The following is a 27,907-nucleotide window of genomic DNA, read 5'->3' on the forward strand; positions in this document are numbered from 1 at the left end:
TGGCCAGATCCGCCTGTATGAGACGTCCATCAGCCTCAAGAAAGTCCTTTCAGTCAGTTAGTGTGGGGGCTGCATGATTCAGAGACACAACCTGAGGACGTCAACAAGAACAGGACCAGGGCAAGAAGGCAGAGCTGAGATGGTCTCTGCACCCCTGGACCACAGCCTGTGTCTGTCACTCTGCAGACAGCTGTAATCTCTGGCTGACATCACCTAATCCCCAGACAGGTAATTGGTGTCACTTTACCTTCGCTTACACCTGTCTCATGTTTATCAGCTGCTGTGTCTTGTAAACTGGAGAACAAAACTTGTTTAGTCACAGGTGGAGAGTCACACTGAACTGTATGTATAAATATGATTACAGACTTAACATGGGGCGGCTGGCAATTTTTGGACAAGTAGAGTGAGTGAGGTGTATTACCACATATTTACTTGTTGTTAGAGGAATAGCAACCATTGATGTACGGTGCCCCAATTAGCCCCCCGCCCCCCAAAAAAAATCTGTAGCCCACTCAAGAACCCGGCTCTCCGCAAATTAAATGGATATTTCTATGTCTGATTTGGAAACAGCCAGGACCTGTCCTGAGCGTAACTGTCTGTCCTTTAGACAGAAGAAAGCATTTTATTTTTTGGAATTAAAGTCATTGGGGTTTGTTGTGCATACTGTTATTTTTACATTATTGTAGGAGAAGCATTGGGTTAAGGATTAGTTTTCCCTTCCACAGTGAAACCCTGACATCTTTATTTATTATGCTCTAAAGACAGCAGCGTCTCGGCACTGGAAAATTTACAAAACTAATATAAATAATATGAAATTATATATATATATATATATATATATATATATATATATATATATATAATGTAAGTGATTGCAATGTGATAGTGTTACAATGAAGGCAGTAGGAGAAGTGGCGGTATGACATACAACGTATACCCCCCACTTCCATAACTGTGTATATATATATATATATAATGTAAGTGACTGGAACATGATAGTGTTACAATGAAGGCAGTAGGAGAAGTGGCAGTATGACATACAACGTATACCCCCCATTTCCACAACTGTGTATATATATATATATATATATATATATATATATATATTATGTAAGTGACTGGAACATGATAGTGTTACAATGAGGTCAGTAGGAGAAGTGGCAGTATGATATACCACTATATACCAGCCCACTTCAACCACTGGGTACGCTGGTGTATTATAAAGAGTACTATGACTCTGGGCCCTGTAGCTTTTGTCAGGCTTGGCTATTACTGGGGTTGAGCTGCCACCATGTTTGGTTTTGAGTTACCCCCCATTGAATAAGCTGTACAAGTTCCCAATTGAGTTACTTACCACAGTGTGAGCCCAGAGGAACAGGAGTGAGAGTCGTCCCTCTCTGACTTCGGTAATACCTCGGTGGAGGTGGATATCTGGGGCAGATGTTCATGACGTACCCTGTCTGTGGTAGAAGGGTATTATGCAGATCTCTAGCCTGATGGTTCCTATTGTATATGTGCGATACCTAACAAGGGAGATGATTATACATCTTGCCACGATTGTGTGTTTCATCTGGACCATTTCCTTACCTGCCATTTAGAGAACAGCATTGGACTATAATGTACAACATGTTAAGTAAAGGAGATTTGGAACATGGAGTCAGTATTAAATATTTCCTACTTCATCTTAATCTTAAAGAGGTGACAACCACTTATAGAACATTGGTGGACATATTGATCCTGTATAGAGCATGTTGTCGACATCAAAGACATATACTGTATGTAAACATCTTAGTAGGTTGTTTGAGATAGAGCTGTGACAATGGGGGAAGATATTTCCCCATGCTCTGCAGACTTCATGTCTGTAATCCTATTGAAAGACGCTTTCGGTAGCTTCTGTCAGACTGCGATGACTAACGACTGACGTGGTGACATCAGGGCTCACTGCTTATTATTTACAGGAGTTTATACCTATATTAGAAATTCCTGTGTACTATACAGTGATTATCTACAATAATACCACAAATCATCTAACAAAATGCGGTGTAGATAAAGCCATGAAGGATCCATTTACCCATTATCAGACAGACTACGCTTTTGCTGATGATGATGACTGAATGACTTGTAAAATGGTTTGTTGACCCTCCAATTATTCCAATTTAATAATCTTGCTCTGCATGGATGGTTCTTAATGAAATTATAGGCCTCATTCATGAATATTGACTCCTTTGTATGTGGGAGACAGGTGTTCTTAAGATAAAGCACGTTAGCAGCAGGAATGCTGCTGGTAATGTATACACGCACCTTCCTTATTCAATAAAGTCAGGTGATATTTCTGTACCTTGCTCATATTGCTGGTTGGTTTAACGAATGGTTATTGTACATCCATTTATGACGTAGTTTGATGTTTTAGCTTGATAATGGCGCTGGCTTTATGGCTTGATCGTCATGTAACTGAACTTTCCTGATGCAGCACTAACTTTGGTTACTTAGTTATATCTAATGGAAATAAATACATCCGCGCTCGCAGCAGTCAGGAGAATCGCTTCTTAAGTACGTGTTCTTTAGCAGTATCATTTGAACCAGCTACAGCGCAGGTGTAAGTGCCGACTGATAGTGATCACTGACACAGCATAGTCTTTGTATTAAAAACTACACGTATGTGTGCACAGAACATGTGTATGAAAGGAAGAGAAACTAAAAACGCATTGTCAGGGGCAAACGCAGGATTTGCAGAGGGGGGTTTCCACACCACACCGCCAGTGGGCGTGACCAGCATGCATGGGGGCGTGGCTATAATATTAGACAGTGCTTGGCTGCTCTCCAACTCTTCCTATCCCCATAATATACATGGGCAATGCTGCCTGCACTACTGTAAGGTGCACGCAGCTCTCTCTTTTCGAGCAGAGCCGTGTGAAGCGGGGGCAGGGTCCAGCCACCTCAATTTATACAGTGCCCCAGGCTTGGAGGGGGGTTTTCCAGGCACTAGGAACCCCTCCTCCTCGGTTTGCCTATGATTGTATATACTATATGTATTAAAAACATCCTGATTTATGTATTTAATGTAAAAATCTATTTTATTTAAACACATATTTTTATAAATGATTATAGTATTATGAGTTGTTCATTTATTTTACAGAATATGTTTTTTTGTGTGTAGGTTGCGTTCGAAGATGAATCAGTTCACACAGTGACCAGTTTGAATGGCTCTAGACAGACAGCTCCTGAAATTGCACAATAACTAAATCAGATGACAAAACTGAATATTTCTTAGGTAATGGTCATGGAGCGGACCGCAGACAATGGAGAACTGCGTTTGGTCTTTCTGGAGGCTGTTGCGTCGGGGAACTTGGAGGCAGTAATCACAAGTCTCAGTACTGACCCCAGACTTATCAACGCTCAGCATCCAGAGTCTGGGAACACGCCTCTCATAGCGGCTGCTGAGGAAAACCGCTCAGAGGTAAAACAAAGAAATACAAATCTTGTATTATTAAATTTTATGGTGAACTAGCAGAAGTCACTTAACGCTGTCTCTGCTTCTGTGAGTCCTGCAGTGGTTTAATGAAGCAATTGGGACTGAACTGTGTCATCGCTCTATTGTAAAGCCCTACAGCATATGCTTGCACTATATCAATGTTAATAACAATAATAGTAATAATAATAAATGTTGTCATTTGTCCCTGATTTCAAAAACAGTCCCAGTGGGTGAAGAATATTATTCCTGGGAATTTACTGAAGTGCAGAGTACAACGTCTCTTGCTCTTTAAACTGGATACATTTCTTAGTATCATCGGGTTCTGTATATTTAAGCTGTGAAGAGCCACTGAGGCAAGAGCAAAGGGCTCTTCTACCACCTATTTACCGTCACTTACCACGGTCCGCGTAGACCTCTATGGGGACGGTGGATTGAGGCAATTTACTAAGTTGCAAAAAGGTCAACTGTTCACAGCTGTTAACGCCGCCTCAGGATGACGTAACTTGATTTCAACATGAGATCCAGCTGAACCCTCTCCGGCTTCTCTAGATCCCTTATGGGTCAAAGCACCATGTGCACAGCACTTCCTCATTTGGCTGGGAGCATTAAGCTGTTGGTGAATGAGTATTAATAAGGAGATGGGTCTTCGTCAGGGCTCCCAGAACAGCCCCAACAAAGTAAATAGCGGTCAGTACTTTGTGCCGTTGCAATTTGCAGCAATAAAAATATGATCGTTAGCGCCCCCAATGATAAATAGACCCTGAGTATAATGTTAAAATGATAGTTATTTATTTATTATTATTTTCCTTTATTTATAGAGCACCAACATATTCTGCAGAGCTTTACAATCAAATTATGAGTACCTGCCCCATGGAGCTTACAATCTAATTTCCATACCACAAGCTCACAAAAACTTGAGCCAGAGTAAATTAAGTCAAAAGCCAATTATCCCATCAGTGTGTGTTTGAACCTTGGAAGGAAACTGGAGCACTAAGAGAAAATCCACATGAAAATGGAAAACACAAATGGATAGCACGATGGCTCAGTGGTTAGCATTTTTGCCTCACAGGGGTCATGAGTTCGATTCCCAACCACGGCCTTAACTATGTGGAGTTTGTATGTTCTTCCTGTATTTGCGTGGATTTCCTCCGGGTGCTCCGGTTTCCTCCCACACTCCAAAAACATACTAGTAGGTTAATTGGCTGTGATTAAATTGACCTTAGTCTCTCTCGTTCTGCCTGTGTATTAGGGAATTTAGACTGTAAGATTCAATGGAGCATGGACTGACATAAGTGCGCTCTTTGTACAGCGCTGCGGAATTAGTGGAGCGATATAAATAGCTGATGATGATGATGACGCTAATTGCAGATAGCCCCTGGGGTCAGAATCAAATCTCTCTACCCACTCTGTCAAAAATGTATGATGGCTGTACAGAGTCCACCCTACATTATGCATTTATATACATATCTAGTAGCAAAGTATCCCAGAAAATGTTATGCAAATTTTGGTAGATAGTAACATTTATATCATTTATATAATGTCATCACTCTCGCATCTCTTCTCTCAGGTCATCACACTTCTTCTGGAACACGGAGCAGATGTCACCTTGTACAATTGTAGCAACCAGACAGCCGTACACGTCGCCAACGTTGTGATCCGGACGCAGCTGCTAACCGCCGTTACCAGAACCGAATTTCCACAGCTAACGCTGGCACAGGCCGCTTGGCAAGGAGACCTGGAGGTCATTCAGCACCTGCTGGTCAGTGGACCTACAAAGCATCCATAGAGATCAATGACTAAGATCTTAAATAATCTTAATACAGCGTAGCTTAGGGTGTAGTGGATGCAGGCATTTTCCTGGGATTAATCAATATTTATGAGAATGCTGTTCATTAATTTACTAACTACTAGTGACAATGAGGACTGAGGACAGGTTCGGAAACCAATGGGTTCCATAGTTAAAGTCATATTGTCATGAAGCCATTCTTTTAATGCCCCCTTTGTTGATTGGTGTGTTGTTTATTATTTAAGTCCAGAGAACATTGCCAATATGTAAACTCCATGAATGAACAAGGCCTAACGCCTGTGATGTTGGCGGTACGGGACGTAGACCTCTTCGATGGCCTGGCCATGGAGACCGAGCACAGACCTGTAGACGTGCTACGGGAACTTCTGAATCATCACGGGTGAGTTTGCTGAACTATAAATAAACAACATAGGAAAATATGATGTTGTCTTTGTAGAATGCACAAAATCCACTGGGGATATGGTTACATTTCAGTCTTGTGCCTGTAAAAATAATTCTGTGTTTCATCATGTTTCCTTCCAGACTCCAATCATAAACGATTTACCTCTTCAACAGCCCAACCATTATCTTTCTTTCTAATAAGAAACTTAAAGTGGCATATTTGGTCTTTGCAAACTGTCACCAAATTACTTTTCAGGTTTATTTATTTTTTACGTGAAGCCTTAAAAAATTGGCATTTTTTTCAGGATGTCAACAGGAAAGATCAAAGAATTTGGTGGCAGCCCAAAAAATTGTATTAGCACTTTAATAAGAAAAAACATATATGAGGTTTTATCCCACTGGAACAGAGCTCCAGATAGATTTGATGTTTTTGAGGATGAGATGAGACTCAATGGAGAATGTGTTGTGGATCTGATCCTCAGCTCAAGAATTTTGGGCCAAAGTCTTTCATTTTTGGATGGCACCGATTAAGCTGTAGAATCTGGTTTAATTATTAATTTATTATTGATTGGTTATATATAGTGCTACCATATTACACAGAGCTCAGGGGAGGGCTGGCAAATTTTAGCCTGGGTGGCAAGACTCGACTCAGAAGGACAAATATGCAGGTGGCCCAGTGCCAGCTGAAGGTAGCCCAATATGGGACTGGCCCGGGGGGCAGATGCCCCCCAACACTGTGCAGAGAATATTTAGCCATTCAAATCAGTCCCTGTCCCATTGTAGTTTACAGCCTAAATTCTCTAACACACAAGTGCACACACACACACATACACACTAAAGAACCATTTCTTTAAGCAGCCATCCTACCACTATATTTTTGGACTGTCAGCAGAAACCAGAGCATCCGGAGGTGAGTTTGTGCGCTACACTATATGGTGGTGCTATTTAAATAAACAATAATAAATAATCAAACCAGATCCTTGAGATTACCTATTCTGTGTCCCACCCAACCTGGGGGTAAATGTATTAATCTGCGAATTCAGCAACTTTGACAGCTATATTTAAAACGGCAATGTCTTTAAGGGCAGAAATCGCAGATTAATACTTTTACTCCCTGATAATTAAGTCGTACCAGAAACTAAACACACAATAACAGCTGGTAAGTGCTCTATGGCTGTCTCCATCCATTGCATAAAAAAAATTTACTAACCCGAATGGATCTTCACTGTGACCTGAAGATATTGTTTGCTTCATTGTATAACAGAGCGTAACAGATGCTCATTCCATAAAAACCCTTCCCAGTATGACGGGGTATACATTATTGGTCTGACAAAATTGTATTAGGGCTCTGCCAAAACTATGTATTGAGCTGTACACAGATTTTATCATTTGTTTAGAGAAAGTGTATTCAATTGTTTTTTTTTTTTTTATGTGAGAGTGTGTTTCATTGTGACCATGTTTTATTTGCCTGTATGTTTCCCTGTCACTCGGCCACTTCACATTAGCGATATTTTTATTAATTCAGTTTAATCTTGATATTTCCATCAAAGTGACAGCAATCAAAAAGGGGTGGGGCTAATTTATTAAGTACAGATCCAGTGAAAGCCATAATCACTTCTTGCCTCTGACAAAACCCTTAAAAACAATGAATGTGATGAAAGAAAAGATCATATGTAACCTTAATTGTAAATTACAGAGATGCTCAGCTCCTGGATGCAAGCGGAAAATCTGCCATAAACTACGTATCAGCCACTCAGAGTCCCCTGAGAGGGCAGCTGACAGCCCTGTTGGACAAGTCCCCACCTCCGTCAGGTAAAGGGCTGTATTGTAGTGGACAGACATACGGCACACAACGAGTGTACCACTGTTATACACAATAAAACTTCCCCAGGATCTTTACTTATAAACTATTCATCATGACAGGCCTGTGTGGTTCACGTTTGCTTTCAGACACACAAGACGGAGCCTGCTGTGACTTTTGTCCTGACACAAAGCCTCTTTTATACGACACACCTCTGCCTAGACTGAAGAGTCCCAACATTCACAGCGAAGTCCCCGGGAAGGAGGTAAGATGCTCTTGTCAAGGGCTAATCTAAGACTCCAATTTTTTGTAACATTGAATATAGTTTACCCTTTACCCTAACTAACAATTCTTCCCCCCAACTCACGCCTTTACTTTTCAAGTTATAGGTAAGTTAGGCAGAGCTATTGAAATTTTAGCGCCGGAGTCAAGAAAGAAAAATGCCGGCCCAATAGCTCTTAATTTTAACCAAATTAACCTAAAATATTCATAAACTGTGCCCCCCTTCAGTGTTGCCCCTATGGGTGGTCTCCCCTATCCCATAGCCCTAGTTATGGCCCTGGCAGTAGGGTATAGGCACTTGTTGTTAATTAAGGCCAGCAGGAAGCTTGCTGATAACGTACACTGATACAGACACCTAAAAATACCTATCAGTACCTATCGGAGGTAGGTGGGGGGTTCTATTCAAAGAATTATTAGTTAGGTCTGTGCTGTCCAACTGCTGGTCCTCCAAAACTATTATTGTATCCCCCGTAATCTCCGACAACCTCATCAGACTCTATTAAATAGAACATTATTTTGTTTAATACAATTCATCCCACAAGCCCTGTACTTATAGGCACCCATCGCCGTGGAAATAGTTGGACTTCATTGAGTTAGACTATAAGGAATATTATACTAAGAGTTAATAAATGGAGGCGTTAGACTTTGTTGTGTAGAATTTGTGTGGCTACTTTTGTACATAGCAGACATATCATTTATTTATTGTACATAGAATGTTCTTCCTAAGTCTTTCATATATACAGAGAGAAAGGAAAGCAAATTGACTGATCAATTAATACTAATATTGTACAATACAATTACTGGACATTCCAGGCTATATAGAAATGCAGATTTTGTTGCACAGATGATTCTAAAGTTTTTTTTTTAAGGTGTGATATATGCCCCCATTACAAAATGGTAATGACAGGATTCTGTGAAAGCCTCTGACCTGCTCAGATGGTTTCGAATGTGGATGGTTTCGAATGTGGATGGTTTCGAAAGCTGTTTCTTCTTGGGAAACAACTGCTGCTTTCCAGTGACTTCTGAAAGTGACTTTTGCAGCTGGTGCCCTATTGTGGTTGGCAGAGTGCCCCATTGTGGTTGGCAGAGTGTGTAAGAAGTTCAGATGATGAGATGATTAGCGGAGCAGGAAACCTCACAGAGGATAAGTGTCGCTAGGACCCGGAGATACAGGGCTTCAAATAGGAGCCACATCTTCAAATCTGACAGGCATTACGTGTACTTGAGCATTCCTAGGCTGCTTTATTTCTAACCTTGGCCTTGTTTATTAATAATTTTACAGATTATTCATACTAGACACCAGTGTAGATGTTTTAAGCCTTATAAAAACGAACAGAAGAGGTGTTGTCCATGGCAACCAATCAGATTCTATCTATCATGTTCTAGAATGGACTAGCTAAATGATAGCTAGAATTTGATTGGTTGCTATGGGCAACACTTTTATCAAACCTTCTATAAAAAAAAAAAAATAGATCTACCTCAATGTGTCTACCCTAAAATATGATAACCGTGGATCAGTAAATATAATGGGCCTGATTCATTAAGGAATGTACGGCAAAAAAATTAGTAAGTTTTCTCCTGGACAAAACCATGTTACAATGCAAGGGGTGCAATTTAGGTATTTTGCACATAAGATAAATTATGACTGATTTTTCATGCAGCACACAAATACTTGATAGCTTTATTTGTACACTGAAATTTAAAGTTGATCTAGGACATGCCCTACCCCAACTATAAATCTGCCATCACATTTAAATGTACCTCCCCCTCCAATGCAACATGGTTTTGCCCAGGTGCAAAGTTACTCATTTTTTTATTTGCTTTCCTTAATGAATCAGGCCCAATGTGTATGGTTGAACCTTAAAGCAGAACTCCAAACTATACACGATCACAGAATGTTATTTACTTGGGGTCCCACGTTCCACCTAATCCTGAAGGGCCCCCGTGATCTACTGTCTCTCAGCAACACTCTCTTCACTCCTGCTGGTCAACCATGACAATAAGAGTGATACCAGATTGTGTATTAGCTTGAAAACTTTAATGCAAATATAATTGTTATAAACACAAAACTGTTTACCTTATAGAAATGCTGTGAGTATTCTCTAAATGACTTTTGTTCTCTTTATTTGTAAAATTACAAAGTATTTTTGCACATTTTTTTTTTTTGCAAAAACAAGTTTAAAGAACAATACACAAACAACAACCAACCATTCCATCAATAAGATCTATAATCAATTATCTATTGGACTGGGTCCCATATTAAGATTGCACCATGTATGAGACTAATCACAGAACTGAAACGTTCAAGAATGTATTTATATTTTAAGTTGGCATCCACATTAATGGAACTCTGTTCCTGCTAGCAACTTTTTACATTAAGCTTGTTTCTGGTGGTTACATCTCATTTGTACCACTAGACCAACCACATCCTGACCACCAATTGTCTATAACCCCTGATGTTTCAACTGGCTAAATAGGAGCACCTAAGGTCTGTGTGCAGTAGGGAATTTAGAGTGTAAGCTTCAATGGGACAGGGACTGATGTGAGTGATAAATATTCTCTGTACAGCGCTGCATAATTGGTGGCACTATAGAAATAAATGATCACGATACCAATAACCTTACATTTGTATATATTACCCGTTCATTGCTTTGTCACACATGCAAAATAATGTGAGCAGAATTACAAGAGGGTAAGTAACGATATAAAGCAAAAAAACACCAACATTTTAAAAAAAAATTAAAAAAAAAAGGTATAAAAGTATTTGCATTGAATTTAGGAACATATCACGTCTTGCAGTCGGTCGTTTACAGAATGAATGAGGAGCAGGGGATTTAGGTCCAGTAGAGACAGTCGGGAGGTACGTTTACAAGCACTGTGTGTCTCTACATTTTGGACACAATGCTCTTGGGCCAAGCAGATGGAGTTGCTTTGTTTTCCATGAAGCTGTCAGCAGCGTACACTGCACCACCTGCCTCTTGGGTAAAAATCACTCAGCCGTATCGTGTTTAAACAGATGACTGGCACAGCCACCTCTCTGTACAATGACTAATTGCCTCGCAGAATGGGACCATTTCAACAGGTTGTGAAATGGGAGTTTGTGCTATTTAATTTCACAGGGCAAAGACAGATGCAGCTTCCTCACTTTGAATATAATTTCCAGGGACAAAATGCTGATACATCCAATTACATGATGGGGGGGGGGGGGGGAGCTTCTGGGAGGCTCTTCACATGATCATGGCGTTAATTATTAATGTATACACCATGCAGAATTAGATCAGATACTGAGAACTGGAACAAAAAGACAGTGGTACTGTGCAGATGGTCAATTTTGACAGTAAATATAGTATAATCAGGACCAGGAGCAAAACAGTGACTCGCTGTTGGGTAGGGGCCGCCCTCACCTCCCGGGGCCCCGCTCAAAGCTTGGGGCCTCTTCTGAGCATTTGCAGCCAGCGTAAGCCTGCCCGGAAAGAGGCCTCCACACTGGTCTTATGGGAGGCCCTGGAGGGGCAAGTCAGCAGTGCTGTGCCCCCCCCCCCCCCCCAAATACACACACTCCCATGCTCTGTAAGCATTAGGCCTCTGATCAGGACTTTGGTTCTAAGTGCACTGGAGGCTCCCAGAATCCAGCCTGATTAGATACAACTCAAACCAGTAAAAAACATATTTAAAAGTTACAAGGACCTATTTAAGTAATGGAAAATGGATCTGCGCGTTGCAGATATTGTGAAACGAGAAATGATGAGGAAGAAGATATTACATTAGCAGTAAAGACTTCGGGTCAGAACTCAGAGTATTTAGTGAAGGAAAGTCATTGCTGGGACAGCCTCCTATCGGACGCCCTGTCCCGGCAGGATGTTTAATAAATGTCTGCAAAGTATCATCACTTCTAAAAATTGAATACTTAAAGAGGGGAAAAATGCAGGGCAAAAGGGTCCTTGTCTAAGTGGGCCAGGTAGGGCCTCATAAGCTGTTTTTGTTATCTCTTTAATGTAAAACCCTAATCAACATATGCTTCAATAACCTGTTCTAAGAGAAATTAATTTCCATTGACCTCCAAATACAAATCTGTGGTTCTCTTCATTTTCAGCTGAGCTGTGGCGGGTCTCACACTGATGGTGTAAGCGAGGACCTGGATCCTGGAGCAGGTATAGTCAGTTTTATTAAAGGATCATATATTTACGTTGGGGTTAAGGGATGTCTGACAGATGGAGCTGGAAGGCGAACGGCCCCTGGGCCACTCTTGGAGACAGGTAGAGTTGGAATTCGTTGTGTAACTGAGCGAAACATGTGGAAATGCCCGAGAGTGGGCGGGAAGTTCTGACCAATCGTATGTCCAGGTTGCTTTACTAATGCACTGTATAAGCAATCACTGGTTCTGTCTCCAGTCCTCTGAGGCTCTGAATGTGGTGAATGCAAGCCCCCTCCATTCACTAATACTGGATGTTGCAATTATGACTTGTAGACACTAGAAAGTAATGGCTGTATATGTAACTAATGTCTTGTAACCAGACAGTGTGTAATGTTTAAAAGAAATAAATAAATGTCAATATATGTTTGTATCTTGTTACAGAGATCAGGACTTTTCCAGACACCGAAGAAGAAAGCGCTTCTCCAGCTGCTATAGAAACTGCAGACCATATGCATAGAAAGTGAGTGCTGAAATAGGCTTTAATTCCAATATACTTAATAAGAAGTGAAAATAAGAGAAGGTTGGGTATATACAGAAGCAGGTTGAGTGTGTGTCATTACCAAGCAGGGTGACCACAGTTCAGAAATTGACGTACTGTAAGTACCCCACAAAGCATAAGACCAGCCTAGTTTTACCTACCTGTACCAGGCATCTTCTTAAAAATACAAACATATGTATTTGAGCAATTCTTTTTTTTTTTCCCTCATTTGATTTTTACATTCCATTAAAGTGAAAGGATTGACGTTTTAGAAGTGTATTGTAAATGTTAAATTGCTTTAGATGTGCTCCAAAAACTGGAGGTAATGCGTTTCCTGTTGCCCTTGTCGTAATGTAGGACAGGGCGTTCCACATTAAGTTCTTCTAGACCAGCGTTTCTCAACTCCAGTCCTCAGGACCCACTAACAGTGCAGGATTGCCAGGTGACCAGTGAAATAATTATACCACCTGCTACACTGTGTCAGTCAGTAATGAATACACCTGTGCTACAGCAAGGAGATATGGAAAACATGTACTGCTAGGGGGTCCTGAGGACTGGAGTTGAGAAACACTGTTCTAGACATAGAAGGGTATAAAGTTAGTGGAGAAATGGTCCTTCTACTAAAGAATTCACAGATGATTCTACGGAGCCTAATTTGAGATGGTGAATGATCCATCAAACATTACTCAACAAGACCATGTTAGGACAATGAAGACTGCAGGAACAAAATGCCATATTATTTAACATGTGAAGTGGCTTAATATGTCCTAAGTCTGTAGATAATGATAATAGGTACCAACTGATATTATTCCCTTGAGAGCTGACAATTTACTACTATATAGACGTCTATTTAAATCACCTTCTTTGTGTTTTAGGAAGAAGAATTCCTTCTCCCGCCACCGGTTTGCTGACCCATCCCTAGAGCACTTGTCCCTACAGCCAGCCACCATGAGATACCCATTACTTCCGCCTCTTCACATGAAGAAAGATGAGAATGTTTCCCAGATGGAGAGTCTGGGGCTTGGGTACCTGGTCGAGGGGTCTCACTCCACACCCAACATTTCAGAATTGCACTTAAGAACAGACCCGCTCCGGAACATAAAATACATAAAGGAAAACATAAGGCAAAGTAATTAATTTTCTATATATAAATCTACAATTACAAACAGGCCGTAGGTTATCCAATGGATAGAAGGATCATGCAACGTCACACTGGTCACGAAAGATTAAAAGTGTTAAATGGAACAAATAGTCTATTAAACAGGATCAGCATTCATGCTTAAAACAAGTAAAAACCGTGAGGGGCTGTTTGAGCATTTTATCAAACCAAATCTACTTTTAGCCTGACAGGCCTAAATAACCAATATATAGAATGTGATTCATGGATTAAATCCCAAGGCACAATCTACAGTCATCTCCTCTCTCCTGCAGCCTCCTTACAAAGCCTTGATTCTCTTCCAGAGTACGTTAAAGGCAGTAGTCTAACAGCAGATTGACAGCACTTATTCTGTATAAGATTTGTAAACATAACTATTACAGACTAAAATTAGATTGTTTTGTGTTTTTAAAGGACTTGGTTCAGCGGAATCCTCAAGGGATAACCAGGTAAGTTTACCTAAAGTGCAGACCACAAGTAACACACTGGCTGTGTCTGTGTTTTGCTCACCCTACAGTCTGTATAAAATGCGTTGGATGTTTTTTGTTTTGGTGCAACAGAAGCCTAGCCGTGGAATGGCAGGGGGCTATGGTCAATTCAACATATATATATATATATATTTTATAAATTTTTGCTTCGTTCCAAATCTGTATTTGAAAGACAGCTTTTTATCCAAAATTAAACTGGATTTTAAGGACATAGCAATGGCAGTTTTACACCGTTATTAACAGCATTCCAAAACTGGACATCGGATGTGTAGTTTGTCCTCTTCTAGAGGCAAATACAGGTTATATTCTCATTGTCAGGCGTATTCAAAGGCAGTTTTCAATTAGAATAGATTAGTCAGTGTAACATAATGGTAAGAAAACAAAACATAACAGTGGGGAAAAAAAAAAGAAAATTAGGACATTTATGAAAACTATTCCAGAGTTATCAGTTGAAAAGGGGCCATTACCCATAACAATAAACACATTTAGTTTGAGTTTCAAAACTGTACTCTGGACACAATGGGACTGGTTGCCATGGGCAACACCACTTTCTGTGCATAGAACCCTGTGAACGAACTTCATAATTTACCCAATGTTGTTTGAAAGGAAAAAGCTGGCGATATTATGCGGAAACCTTCAGCCCTCCCGTAGCGCAGTTTCCCCTGACAAAACGTTGACTTGGTACCACTGCTAGATTGTAGTGCTTAAAAGATTTGGCATTTGACATTATTTTTCAAATTAAAAATTAAATTAAAATCCATTGAAGAGTTAATTGGCTGTTGGGCTTAGGCAGTTCCAGAATTTTTAATGGTCCATATTAATACAATTACAACGGTTGCTAGAGAGTCATTTTACATTGACGCTCATTTAACAGATTAAATTCTCACCCTCTACAGTTTCAAAATCTATATCTATCAACCCGCACCATGGAATCTAGTAAAGCCTTAAAAAGGAGTATATTAGCAACACCGATTTCATTTTGTAAAAATATATAGGTACAGATGTTTGGAGGAAGATGATATCAGTGGTAAATAAAAGTGCATTTCTTAGTTTTCTTTTTAAAGACATATTCGTGAGATCCATTAATTGATCTCCTGAAATCTTCACTTACCTTTGAACAAGGTTTATTGTTACATGGAATTGAAACCAGTAAAGTAAGGTTTAAATGGAAGATCGAACTATGCAAGACAATAAGCAGAGTAATATAATTTGATCAGTATGTATCTTGACGTGGGAAGACTTGGGGGAAATTCATGGGACTGTCCATTCATTAAGATAGCGAGAGGGGAAAATAAAAAAAAACAAAAAAACACCCTAAACACACAAGCAGGAAAACTAATAAGAGTACTATAACAAACTTTTTTCCCCCTTTTCTGTTTTAGACTTATCCACCACTAAGTCGTTCCCCTCGATCTTCTCAGTCTGTTAGACTAACTCCGTTATCAAGAACCAAATTGAGAAGTAAAGAAGAAATCAAGATATCGAACAATGCTCTAAATTCAGATCCTTTTACTAAAACGAGAGCCAATGGACTACTCTGTGGCCATAACACCATTAAGAAAGCAATGGACAATTCAGAAGACCTAGTTTTGTCTAAAGATCTAATCCAGATTAGCTTTGCCAGTTTAATTGGTTGTGAAAGTACACACAGCCTTGTGAATGATCTCTCATTAAGAATCGCACAGCAGAGTCTTAGAACTGGTTCTGGAAGAAAAGAAATCGTGGAGCGCTACGAGAATTTGGACAGTGCTGGACTGCACAATAGCTGTATAAATGGAATGTCGCAATTGCATGTTAATGACCAGACACAAATGAGAAGCGCTACTGAATCTGAGTTTTCCTTACAAGGAGAACAGTTACAGATACATGAAGACAGGGAAGGAATAATGAGAAACATACCTGATGAGGAGGGAGAACTTGTGCCAGATCCAAGTGGTAAGACCAAGCTGGAGAAACAAGATAGCAGCTCATTAAGCAGAAGGTTGACCAACGAAAACAGAGCAGCAGAAGACATAGTCCAGAATCCTGAAGCAATTCCTTTCCTGACACTTCCATTTATTGAGCCCATAAAAGGCGATATATCCAGAACACCCAGACTGGATCCTGTACCCTTTGTACATATCACATTCTCCAAGCAAGGGGACAATAAGAGAGAAAGAGGACATGTTTTTGCGACACGGAAGACCAACCTGGTGTCTCAATCTCAAAACGTCAGCCACAGTTTCAACATACATGCTCTGAAAGACAACAAAAAAACTAAGAAAAGTAAAAAGGCCAGGAGCATGTCAGCTCCCGATTGTGCCACAAAGCAAAGACCTCTTTCCATCAGCAACAAGGGTGTTCCTCTGCCTGCCATGGTATTTTCTTCTGTGCCATTACCGTCAAAAGTGTCAAAAAAGTTCACCCACTCAGAGTCGAGCAGTATTCATAGAAGTAGGCAACGTTCACAAACTCAGTCATCGGTTTATACAACAAAGAGGTTAACCTCATCAGTGAACACGCCCGTACCTCCTAGAGCAAAGACTTCCCTGGATTTCCAAGGCCTAGAATACAGCGACATGTTTGTGGAGATAAAAGCACAGGACAGTGGTCCGGTAATCAGCCAAATGTTCGCCACCCCAGTTTACGTCAACACTTCCAAGCCCTGCAGAGACGCCAGCTCCGCATCATCCAACAGAAGTTGTTCCTCTAAAGGTACCAGCGCAAGTTCTTCACGGGACAGCAGCGCAAGAGCCTCAAAAAAGCCAAAGTTAAAAAACAAAAAAATTCCATCGGCGCCAAGCCATCGCCGCAGAAATTCAGTGACGAAGCAGGTGGCTGGAGAGGATGTTGAAAAGAACACAGAGAAGATAGTTATTTCTGGCACCGACTGGGAGATCCAAACCATAAAACAAAACGTGGCTTTTAGTGGAAACATAAATTGTCAGTTCAATGGAATCACAGACCCTACCCGACAAAACCATTCTGGCTTGTCCATAATTAAAGAAGCCACTATAGAGAACTCGCTCACTATTAACGGGACGGCCAAAGCAACCCTCATCAAAATGTTTAAAGAGCTGAAGAAGAGTTGTAATAATGTAGAGTCTACTGAAACTAAACCTTCAGCTCTCACTCTCCCGATGGAGACCATTAAAGCAGGTGGTATTCAACAGAGCACATGTCTAATCAACAGCAATGAGCAGAAAGACGATGCGCCCGGTGTCCAAGACCCCGAAGCAGTAAGTCTGATGCAATCATTTCAGAATCTTTATGGTGATGAGCAACCATCAGAGGTAATTCCAGAATCAACCTTAGTACACTTGGCCTCCAATGAAAATTTCTGGACGGAAATATTGATTGAGAACAGTGTAAATGAAAAAAACTTAGACCAAGAGAATTCTCTTTCCCAGACTCTCAAAAGAATTGACAACTATGCAGATAGTGAACGGTTGACGGATGACCTCATTTTTCATCTGGAAAAGAATCTAGTGTTACTCAACGAATCCAGCGACGCAAAATCTTTGGTGAGCCAAAGAGGGGAAGATTATCAAAGTCTAAACGTTCATGACCAACAAGATGTTGAAGTCCACGGTCAGTCGTCAAATCTGAAACAGGTACAAATCAATAGACAGTACGTTGTAATGGTAGTTACAGGTTTTAAAAGGAATAAACTATTTTATTTTTAAATATAAATGATGGATTGAGACAAATTAACTTTTACAGTTTAGTTTGTATACAAGATATTGATGCCCTAGTAAATTAATATTCGTTCAGTCTAAAATATGGCCTCCATCACGGTGTCTAATTATAGTTTGTATAAGAATTTATTAACAAGCTTAGCCGAATACCAAAATATGATAAAAAAAAAATAACTTAATTTGCAAAAAAGAATTTAAAGTCTGCAACTGGTTTTGGTCATCAAGTACCCACTGTTTAGGGGACAGGTCATGCAAGTTCGTTAAGGTGGTAACAAGGTAACATTTTTCAGTGGCCTTAGTCTAGGGTTTCCCAATTAAAATCCTAAGGGAACCCTAACAGTGCAGGTTTTCCAGGTGACAAGTGAATTAGTACCACCTGTGGATCTGTTATAATGTGTCAGTAAGTAATGAATACACCTGTGCTGTAGCAAGGAGATCTGGAAAACATGCACTCTTAGGGGTTCCCCAAGGACTGGATTTGGAAAACCCTGCTGTAATCAGAACAGTATGATGGTACAGAACAATTGAAACCCCATTCTAAATTACTTGTGATATGTTCCCAAGAAATGGTATTTTAGTAAATAAAAGTAATTAGAAACATCATCCATACTCCTGGGCAGTACGAAAGAAATCCACAATAAAGAAACTTGAGTCAAAAATGGAACATTATTGTGTTATTGAAAACCGTTTAAGCAAAAACTTTTGTTATTGTCAACTAGGGAGCAAAACAGCCAGTCGGTTATAAAAGCCTTAATGTTCAATACATAACTGTTCATATGAAAAACAAAACAAAAACCACAATTAAAAAAAGGGACAAAAGTGCTAAAAAGCCAAATTATCCTTTGGCAAGTATATTTTCCATACCACAACATTTTTGGTTCCAGGTCAGTAAAGGAAAAGCATTATTTTTCTGGCAACGTATATATAGATCCAGAATTATTATTTTTTTTATTCAAACATAATTGTGGATTCTTGAAATCATGGCAGCACCTGTTAGACTACTAGTCAGCGACTAATCCTCATAGCCAACAGTACTGCCACATGTATCGATCAAGAGATTTATTATTTGTGATATTTAACGCATGTCACAACCAGAGGCCTGCAGCATATATTCCAGTAATAGAAATGGTTTCCTATTAGCTCAAAGTAATAAGGAAAACATAAATAGACCTGCAATTCATCCTACTTTATCAGGAAGATTCCGTCGAGTTGGTCGTCATAGGATCAGGGAACACATTGAACAAACAGTGTTAGGTCTACGGCTGCACTTGCACAACAAAATAATCAAGACAACATTTCCAAAATCTGTTAATCTTTTTATCAGCCACGTTTTAAATATTAGAACAAATATCCTGAGTTGGTAGCTTGTGCTATGATGGCTAGCTCTGCAGACAGACTGTCCGTTTTCACTTCTGAAAACCGACAACCCATAGTTTTCTTTCTTTTGAACCGACCTACATTAAAGACATTATAGGTAAGATAACTCCAGGTGTTCCGCTCCAAGGACCATCCAAAAAAAAAAAAAAAATACATAAAAAAAATTAATAGTCACCTAAACGTCTCTTTGGACTTATTGATCACGTGATAAAAAGCAAAAAAATTAAAAATCCAGAATGGTCAGTATAGCCCATAAGTCCGCGTGGTTTCCTGTAGAGTTTCAGGGAACAGTCACTGCTTCCTGTCAGCGTCCCTGACTTCATTCTCATCCCCCATGGGGATTTCAAGACTTTCGTTGCCATCTCGGCTTTCGTTATAAGTGCAGCTAAGGGGATAAAAAAATTAATATTAAAATACGTAGAGTTTACTGTACTAAGTATAATGAAACAGCATAGTAAAAATATGAATATCAAGGTAATGTTGATATAAACCAAATATACTTACAAAATCTCAAAGGGTCAAATGGCAATTAATGTGTGTATAGGGGCCTTCCAGAGCACATGTCTGCTGTCCTATGGGTCCTTTTGGGGTTTAAGCTCTGATGTGACGGAACAGAAACCCCAAATAAGGTTCCATACCTCACGCACTATGTTCATTGCATTTCAAAAGAGCAGAGGCCCCCAGACCAGGAAGTAGATAATCTAGATGGGCAGCATGGTGGCCTAGTGGTTAGTACTTCTGCCTCACAGCACTGGGGTCATGAGTTTGATTCCCAACCATGGCCTTATCTGTGTGGAGTTTGGATGTTCTCCCTGTGTTTGCATGGGTTTCCTCCGGGTGCTCCGGTTTCCTCCCACACTCCAAAAACATACTAGTAGGTTAATTGGCTGCTATCAAAATTCACCCTAGTGTGTGTGTGTTAGGGAATTTAGACTACGCTCCAATGGAGCAGGGACGGATGTGAGTGAGTTCTCTGTACAGCGCTGCGGAATTAGTGGCGCTATATAAATGATGATGATAATGATCTAGATACTCATCAAGTTGACCTGACTATGTATTTGCTTTTATTTCTACAAAATGATTGATCTTTCTCATATCTCTCGTCTCTTCAGTTTAGCAGAAGCACAAGTCTTAAAGACAGTAACGCAAATACCAACCTGACGGAAAATCACTCGCAACGGAGCAACAATGACAGTTCAATCCTTTGGATCAAGGGAGAAGTGTTGGGGAAAGGCGCATACGGAACGGTAAAGTCTGTTACTCTAACACAACTTAGAGGGGGAAATACTAAGGGGCTTATGGGAGAAGGGAGACATGTCTAACTAGCAGGATACAGAACGTGTACATCCCTTTTACTAGTTTACAGAGTTATACGATAATCTTTGAAAACTAATCTGGTTCTAGGTGTACCGGGGCCTCACAAGTCAAGGAGAACTCATTGCCGCCAAGCAGGTGACATTACACGGATCAGACCCCGCGGTAGCCGAGAAGGAATACAAGAAGCTACAAGAGGAGGTGGATTTGCTGAAAACACTGAAACACGTCAACATCGTTGGCTACTTGGGGACATGCCTCCAAGACACCGTGGTGACTATTTTTATGGAGTTTGTCCCCGGCGGCTCGATTTCCAGCATTTTAAGACATTTCGGGCCACTGCAAGAAAGCGTCATTAGCAAATACACCAGTCACATCTTGCAAGGCATTGCCTATCTACACGAGAACAGGGTCGTGCACCGAGACATCAAGGGGAACAATGTCATGCTGATGCCCAACGGGGTGATCAAGCTGATCGATTTTGGTTGTGCCAAACGTCTTAATGGTTTGAGCATGAATGGGACCCAGTGGGAGATGTTAAAGTCCATGCACGGTACGCCATACTGGATGGCTCCAGAAGTTATCTGCGAGTCGGGACACGGGGAGAAGTCGGACATTTGGAGTATTGGGTGCACGGTGTTTGAAATGGCGACTGGAAAACCGCCCTTGGCTCACATGAATAAGCTGGCGGCCATGTTCTATATCGGTAGCAAGAAGGGGCTCATGCCGACTCTCCCTGGTCATTTCTCTAAGAGAGCTAGAACCTTCGTTGATCTGTGTTTAACCAGGTATGTAAAGACATTATACATTATATACATAAAATGTGGAGGTCAGTCAAGAATTAAAACCACCTGGGCAGTGTTGTAGCCATACTGAATACATTGGGGTTATAAACTTTTCATTAGAACACACAGCACATTCCTCATCCTAAGGGGTAGATTTATCAACCCTTCTACAAAGGAAAAGTGGAGGTGTTGCCCATAGCAACCAGATTCTAGCTATCATTTTCTAGAATGCACTGGATAAATGACAGCTAGGATCTGATTGGTTGGTATAGACAACACCTCTACACAACTCTGCAGTAGTAGACTGTCAAAATGACAGATCATACAAAACACAAGTGACACAAACATGTATCTAGTATCAGGTGAGGATATGATAGGCTGCAGTGAAGAGGAGCTTTCAGAGAGCACTTGAACGATTGAAGGTTGGGGAAGAGTCTGGCCAGGTGGGGTAGAGAGAAGACTTGGAGGCAGGAGTGGGGTAATGTCCCTGCCCCATTGGGGCTTACAGTCTAAATTTCCTAATATACACACGGACAGATAAGGCCATGGTCGGGAATCGAACTCATGACCCCAGTGCTGTAAGACAAAAGTGCTAACCACTAGGCCACCGTGCTGCCCCAAATCACAGAGTACCTAGTGCAAAATTATAGGTGCCAACATAATATTCAGGGAAACTAAGTACATTATACGCAGTACTATCTAGATGGATGTATTAGCGCTAAATCCCCATCATGTTTACTTTACTTATTAAACTTTAAGTAATTATTTTGTATTTAAAAAACGTAGTCAAAAGACCAAAAATACAGGGCGAAACCGAGCGAGCACAGCCCCCGAATATCCAATAGGCTGCAGGGTTGGGGAAAGGGGGGGGTTGCAAAATTGTTTCAGGGAAAATGATAAACTGAAATTTTAAAATATTAGAGAATAGTTTTTCTTCAAAATAAAAAATAAAATAAAAAAATAAGCAAGAAAAATGTAAGGTTTTAATCTTTACGTATAGCCGTGGTATAGGCTGAAGACAACGAGTCACCGCCTGAGCTAGTGAGACACAAGGATGGCACCTCCAGTACTATACATTACTGATTTTAATGAAAAAGTAGTGACAAAAATGGCTGCGACTCTAAAAAGCCAAGTGGTGCCGAGTTTCAAAAACAATGAAACACTGGTGGGCGATAAAGGAAGCTGGATTTTAAATTAAGGTCGAGTTCATTACTAGCTACCGCTTATTATACTGGTTTGGAAGGCGAACTGGCGCTACAAGCATATTAGCCCAGCGTGACCTGACCCCTTAATCAGCCTCTGAGCGGCCAACTACAACTAAACGGACATCTCCACTGTGCTTAGAGCAACAGGAGCACTATCAAGAGCAAACCTTTTATAATAAGTAGGTTGTAATAGTGTAAGATAGTGGGGTCGTGTGTCTAAGGATAGCAGTAGAGCGTTTGTGTATTACAGTACCCAGTAAACCTTAATTCAGGAGCGTTAACACTTACAGGAAGTCACTGAGGAGGAAGCATCATAGAGGACGGCAGTTCAAATATCTCAAGATGACCTAGCAAGTAAAAGATAGATGAGTAATTAACAAGAGCATTATAGCTCCAACAACAGCTTTACTTGGTTAATAATCAAAATAAATAACCCAGAGAGTGAACTCACAGCTGCACAAATACTACATAAACAGATTATTAAGTGGACCATTCACCATAGTAAACAGCCAACATACAAAGTTATAAAGCAGTTCCTTAGTCTGATTTTTATTAAACGCTTTTAGTTTCCACCTCTATGTGCTGCAGATGGAGGGGGCTATATTTGTATTAACGATGCATAATTATCCATATCAGAGTGTACAAGTACATTGTGTCAATTTACACATTACATCGCTATAGATCTTTTCTGACGGTTGTATCATGCAGGGCAGAGGAGCCAGCTCACAATTGCACTTAGTGACAGAAATTCCCCCTGCGTCTTACACCCTAATCTTCTGACTGTGTGTACTTCCAATATGGCAGTCGCTAGGACCCTGCAGCAGCTTGGCTGCACCCAATATTGATATGGGGGAGACCAGCAACATGGTCTGATTATCCGATAGGCTACAAAAAACATTAAAGAAAAATGTAGTAATGTTGACCTATTCCCATGGTAAAAGCTGAAGACAGTGAGACACGCTTGCGGGATAAGCGAGTAAGAGAGACAAGGATAAACGGCAGGAGAGACAGCCCCTCCCTCTTTACCATCTCCGTAGCGCTTGTTCGCTCCTCCGTACTGCTACGGTTGTGATTTTACTGAACATGAAATGACTGACAGATTGCCGTGGCCCTTTAAAAAAAAGCCAAGTGGAGCAGAGTGTGGAAAACACTGGAATATAAACATTGGTGGTTATGGGGGGGTGTTTGAAGGAGCCAATTTTTAAGGCTGAGTTAGTTTTTACCTACCGTATATTAGCCTGGTGTGGGGGCGCTATGAGCGAATTAACCTAGGACAGACTCAACTCAACCAGGTCCTGACCAACAGAATATTTACAGGCTCACTTTATCACCCCCCCCCCCCCCCATCGGCCTGACTATCTTGTAGGTCTTTGGGATTCAGCTAATGGTCAGCATAAGTAATTGATTGAAAGGAAAGATGACAAGAGGATAAAAAAAGGATTTTTTTGTTATTTAACACAGAGCAGCAGAAAGCAAAACATTTGGATACATGATACAATCAATCATGAAATAAAACAAAATCACAGATTTTGGGTGATTAATAATTTTTTGTTATCTTGTTTCTCGTTAAAATACAATAGTTCCTCAAAACACGTATAAACTAAATTGAGCAAATTGAATAATTGACTGTTTTCCTGTAGTAATCTGTTTATTAAAGAATTTCAGCAAACAGACTGGGGGGAGGGATACAGAAAGGAAAAGTAGGTGGGGGGGTAGGATGAACATAGTAAATATCCAATCATTGATAAGCTGTAGCACATTGAAAAGAGACCAGTGTCCATCCTATAGACAAACCAGTTATTCTACAGTGGCACATAAAGACAGTGGACTGCGTTAACCATTTTATTTTTCAATGTTCATAATCAGGAGCAAACGCAGGATTTGTAGAGGGGGGTTTCCACACCACGCCGCCAGTGGGTGTGACCAGCATGCATGGGGGCGTGGTTATAATAGACAGTACTTGGCTGCTCTCCAACTCTTCCTATCCCCATAATATACATGGACAATGCTGTGTGCACTACTGTTAGGTGCACACAGCTCTCCCTTTTCAAGCAGAGCTGTGTGAAGTGGGAGCAGGGTCCAACCACCTCAATTATACAGTGCCCCAGGCTTGGAGGGGGATTTCCAGGCACTCGGAAACCCCCTCGGTTTTCCTATGACAACATAATAACAAACAAGAAACAGAACTGAAATAAAGCAAGTAAACAGTGGTAGATATAACAAAAAGAAAGGGGATAAGACTAATTTTCTTCCAATATTGTTTTGCTAGAGGTTCTTCCTTTAACACATAATAAAGCAAATTTGCATACATGCCAAGTTTCATCTTACCAGTTGTAGACAAAACTGGCACAAAGTCCCTACAAATGTGACCCCCTTAATGATTGTCTGTTCTGAATAAATTAGATGAATTATGTCCGTTTAAATTATTGCCACTTTTTAAGTGTTAAAAATTATGGATTCAGTAAATTGTAGATTTTAGGTATAAAATCGAACTACAGATCCTTTTTATAACCATCCTGCAAAAAAAAAATAAACAGAAAAAAAAACCAGATCTAAATTGTAATATGCATTTTAAAATAAAAGGGGACTTCACAAGATTGAAACGTAAAAAATAAATAAAAATCAAGTCAAGAAAAAAAAAATATAGCAATTTGCTAGAAATATCTATAAGTGGCAGAGAAAAAAAAAAACCACAAAACAAAACCCAAAAAATAAATAAAAAACAAACAACTTTACCCACCTTTTAAAACTGCCCAATCAGGTCGCAGTTACAGGAAATGACCATATAGTCTGATCACCATGCCCCCCTGCCCCAATTTGGGACATTAAATAAGGATGAAATAAAATAAAAATGCAGAATAATCAGGATTCTGTTGTCAGAACCATGATTGAAAAAAACAAACAAACCACAAAATACATTTTGTAATTACCTTTCCATTCCTCTCTCCCCAAAACTACAGCAATCATGTTTTTAAAAGTCTAGAATTCCTGCTGAATCTATCTCCTCCATCTCTTGCATAGAATCCACTGGGATTAGGGAGCAACTATAAACAAGAAGGGAGGAGACAGATGAATAACTAAACTAAGCATTTCTGAAACAATCTGCAGCACAAGAGACAGTTTACATAAGTCTGACGTTCCTATAAGTTATTACTTCACTCCTGAGTTCACCAGGCGATCCATCCTGTGCCTGTACAGTCATAAGACTAGAGACAACTAAGAACATGCTGGGAGTTGTAGTTCAATAGCTGGAAATCTAGAGATACCCTGTTTGGATAATTTATATGACAATTTCCTTACTGCACCATAATACCAAGCTGAAATACCACATTGAGTTTGTCAGTTTCCTGCGGAGGTAACAATGTGCCCATGTTACATATTTCTTCATCTCTTACAAAGTTTATTTTTGCCAATTAACAGAGTGGACGGCACCTGCTTACCCTTCTATTGAACAGAAAACTAAAAGTAATAGAATGAGTGGAGGAGAGATTTCCTCCAAAGCGACAGCTGTGGAATTTACTTCTAATAGGTCATATTTCCTAAATAAAACCCCTTTTAGTATATTTGTGCTTGGAAACTATTTCCTACAAAGCCTTAAAGGCTGCCTGCGTAAATAGGGTTTCCGCAAAATTCTTGGGGTGCAATATTGTGACAGAGGCATAAACTGAAATGAATTTAAAATATAAGAATAGTTCTCCAAAGTAAAAAGAAAACGTAGGACGGTTTTAATCTTGACGTATTCCCATGGTAAAGGCTGAAGACGAGGAGTCATCCATTGGTGGGTGCGAGGAGGAGAGACAAGGATGGCAACAGGCACCAGCGTGACACTCCCTTACCCCGTTCCAATCTACAGCCTCGGTAGCGCTTGTTCCTGCCTCCATTCTACCACACAGTTCTGATTGGTGTGTGTGTGTGGGGGGGGGGGGGGGGACGCAATGGGAGAAGGGAGATAGATATGAAATGATTAGTTCATTTTTAGCTACTGTGCGTTATCCTGACATGGCAGCCGAGAGGGCAATGCCAGCGTATTGCCCTAGTGTGGCCTGAACCATTAATCACGTCCTGGGTCTGCTACTCACACCTATTATGAAAAGAAACTGACATAATGCACTTAATATGGGCAACCACTTATTTGCAGGTGAAGCACCGCACTCCAGTAAAAATATATAGATATGGGGAGAATTACTACAGGTTGATTAAAAAGGTTTATTTATTTGTTAGTGATTTACATGTTCAGTTTGCTAATCACCAAATGTATTAAGGGCAGATTGACCTATAGATTTTACAAGCCTCCAAAGAAAAGGACTACAGGCATCACAAAACTTCTGCAATTAACTCTCTCATAGGGCTAAGTCAGTGGATCCCAAACTTTTTCAGTTCAAGGCACCCTTAGGCTATCCATCATTTTTTTCAAGGCACCACCCAAGTCAAAATTACCAAGTAGTCCCCCCTGCTTTGCTTACTACTGGTCCTGGCAGAGGGAGCCCAGGCGCACAGTTTGGGAACCACTGGGCCAAGTATAAGATGGAAGAAATCTATATATGCAGGATCAGGTGACTGGTTTTAGGCCCTTGAGAATGCTTTGGGGAGTTTAGTTTGCCATTTAACTTTTCTCAGATAACCGATTCTCCTAAACCCCCCCCCCCTTATGTTATAAATTCATTATGCACTGGGGTCATGAGTTTGATTCCAAACCATGGCCTTATCTGTGAGGAGTTTTTACGTTCTTTCCGTGTTTGCGTGGGTTTCCTCCGGGTGCTTCGGTTTCCTCCCACACTCCCAAAACATACTAGTAGGTTAATTGGCTGCTATCAAATTGACGTGTGTGTGTGTGTGTGTGTGTGTGTGTGTGTGTGTGTGTGTGTGTGTGTGTGTGTGTTAGGGAATTTAGACCGTAAGCTCCAATGGGGCAGGGACTGATGTGAGTGCGTTTTCTGTACAACGCTGTGGAATTAGTGGCGCTATATAAATAAATGATGATTATGGATATCTGAACACTGGGGATGGGGAATCTGGTATCCTAGAAATAAGATCTTTATATGGGGACAAAAGGTATTTAGCCCTAAATTATCATGCTGGCAGCTTCTGTATACCACTTCAATATAAGCATTGCCGATTTCCAATCTGCACTACAAAGGATGATGTGTTAATACTACTCTAGAAAAAAACAAATCTTATAATAGAGAACACCATTCATAAAGTAGACAGACATTCTTAAGCACTTCACCTACTGAGATTTTAGAGCAATGACAGATTTGCGCCGACATAACACCCTCTTACAGCCAGCCTGTTTCGACCTTGTCCGTGCAGGTTAGCATGAAACTGAAGCCATGTAAATAGCATTAACTAGAAGTTTATTCTCCTATTTCAGAGACTAACCGTTTTTCTCTATGATTGACAGGGATCAGGAAGATCGCCCATTTGCAGAACAGCTTCTACAACACTCCTTCATTCGGCAGAAAACTTAAAACTACCACTGTGCCATCGTA

General features: G+C 40.4%; 1 protein-coding gene across 1 annotated transcript; it reads left to right on the plus strand.

Annotated features, from left to right (window-relative positions):
- MAP3K19 (mitogen-activated protein kinase kinase kinase 19) lies at positions 1–27,907 on the plus strand. The gene is made up of 14 exons (XM_075181404.1): positions 1–228; positions 3,158–3,457; positions 5,040–5,231; positions 5,504–5,658; positions 7,357–7,472; positions 7,611–7,726; positions 11,837–11,894; positions 12,320–12,398; positions 13,292–13,545; positions 13,987–14,021; positions 15,443–17,653; positions 20,227–20,361; positions 20,519–21,216; positions 27,820–27,907. Exons 2-14 carry the CDS (start codon positions 3,275–3,277, stop codon positions 27,884–27,886), a joined length of 4,299 nt encoding a protein of 1,432 aa, XP_075037505.1. The 5' UTR covers positions 1–228; positions 3,158–3,274; the 3' UTR covers positions 27,887–27,907.

The sequence above is a fragment of the Mixophyes fleayi genome, chromosome 7, assembly GCF_038048845.1.
Source record: "Mixophyes fleayi isolate aMixFle1 chromosome 7, aMixFle1.hap1, whole genome shotgun sequence".
Lineage (NCBI taxonomy): Eukaryota > Metazoa > Chordata > Amphibia > Anura > Limnodynastidae > Mixophyes > Mixophyes fleayi.

Bases quoted from the DNA above. Each gene is read 5' to 3' on its own strand.
- MAP3K19 (XM_075181404.1), top strand. From the start codon at position 3,275: ATGGTCATGGAGCGGACCGCAGACAATGGAGAACTGCGTTTGGTCTTT. The intron at 5,232-5,503 runs GTCAGTGGACCT...TTATTATTTAAG, and splicing joins AGGTCATTCAGCACCTGCTG to TCCAGAGAACATTGCCAATA. The intron at 20,362-20,518 runs GTAAAGTCTGTT...ATCTGGTTCTAG, and splicing joins GGAAAGGCGCATACGGAACG to GTGTACCGGGGCCTCACAAG.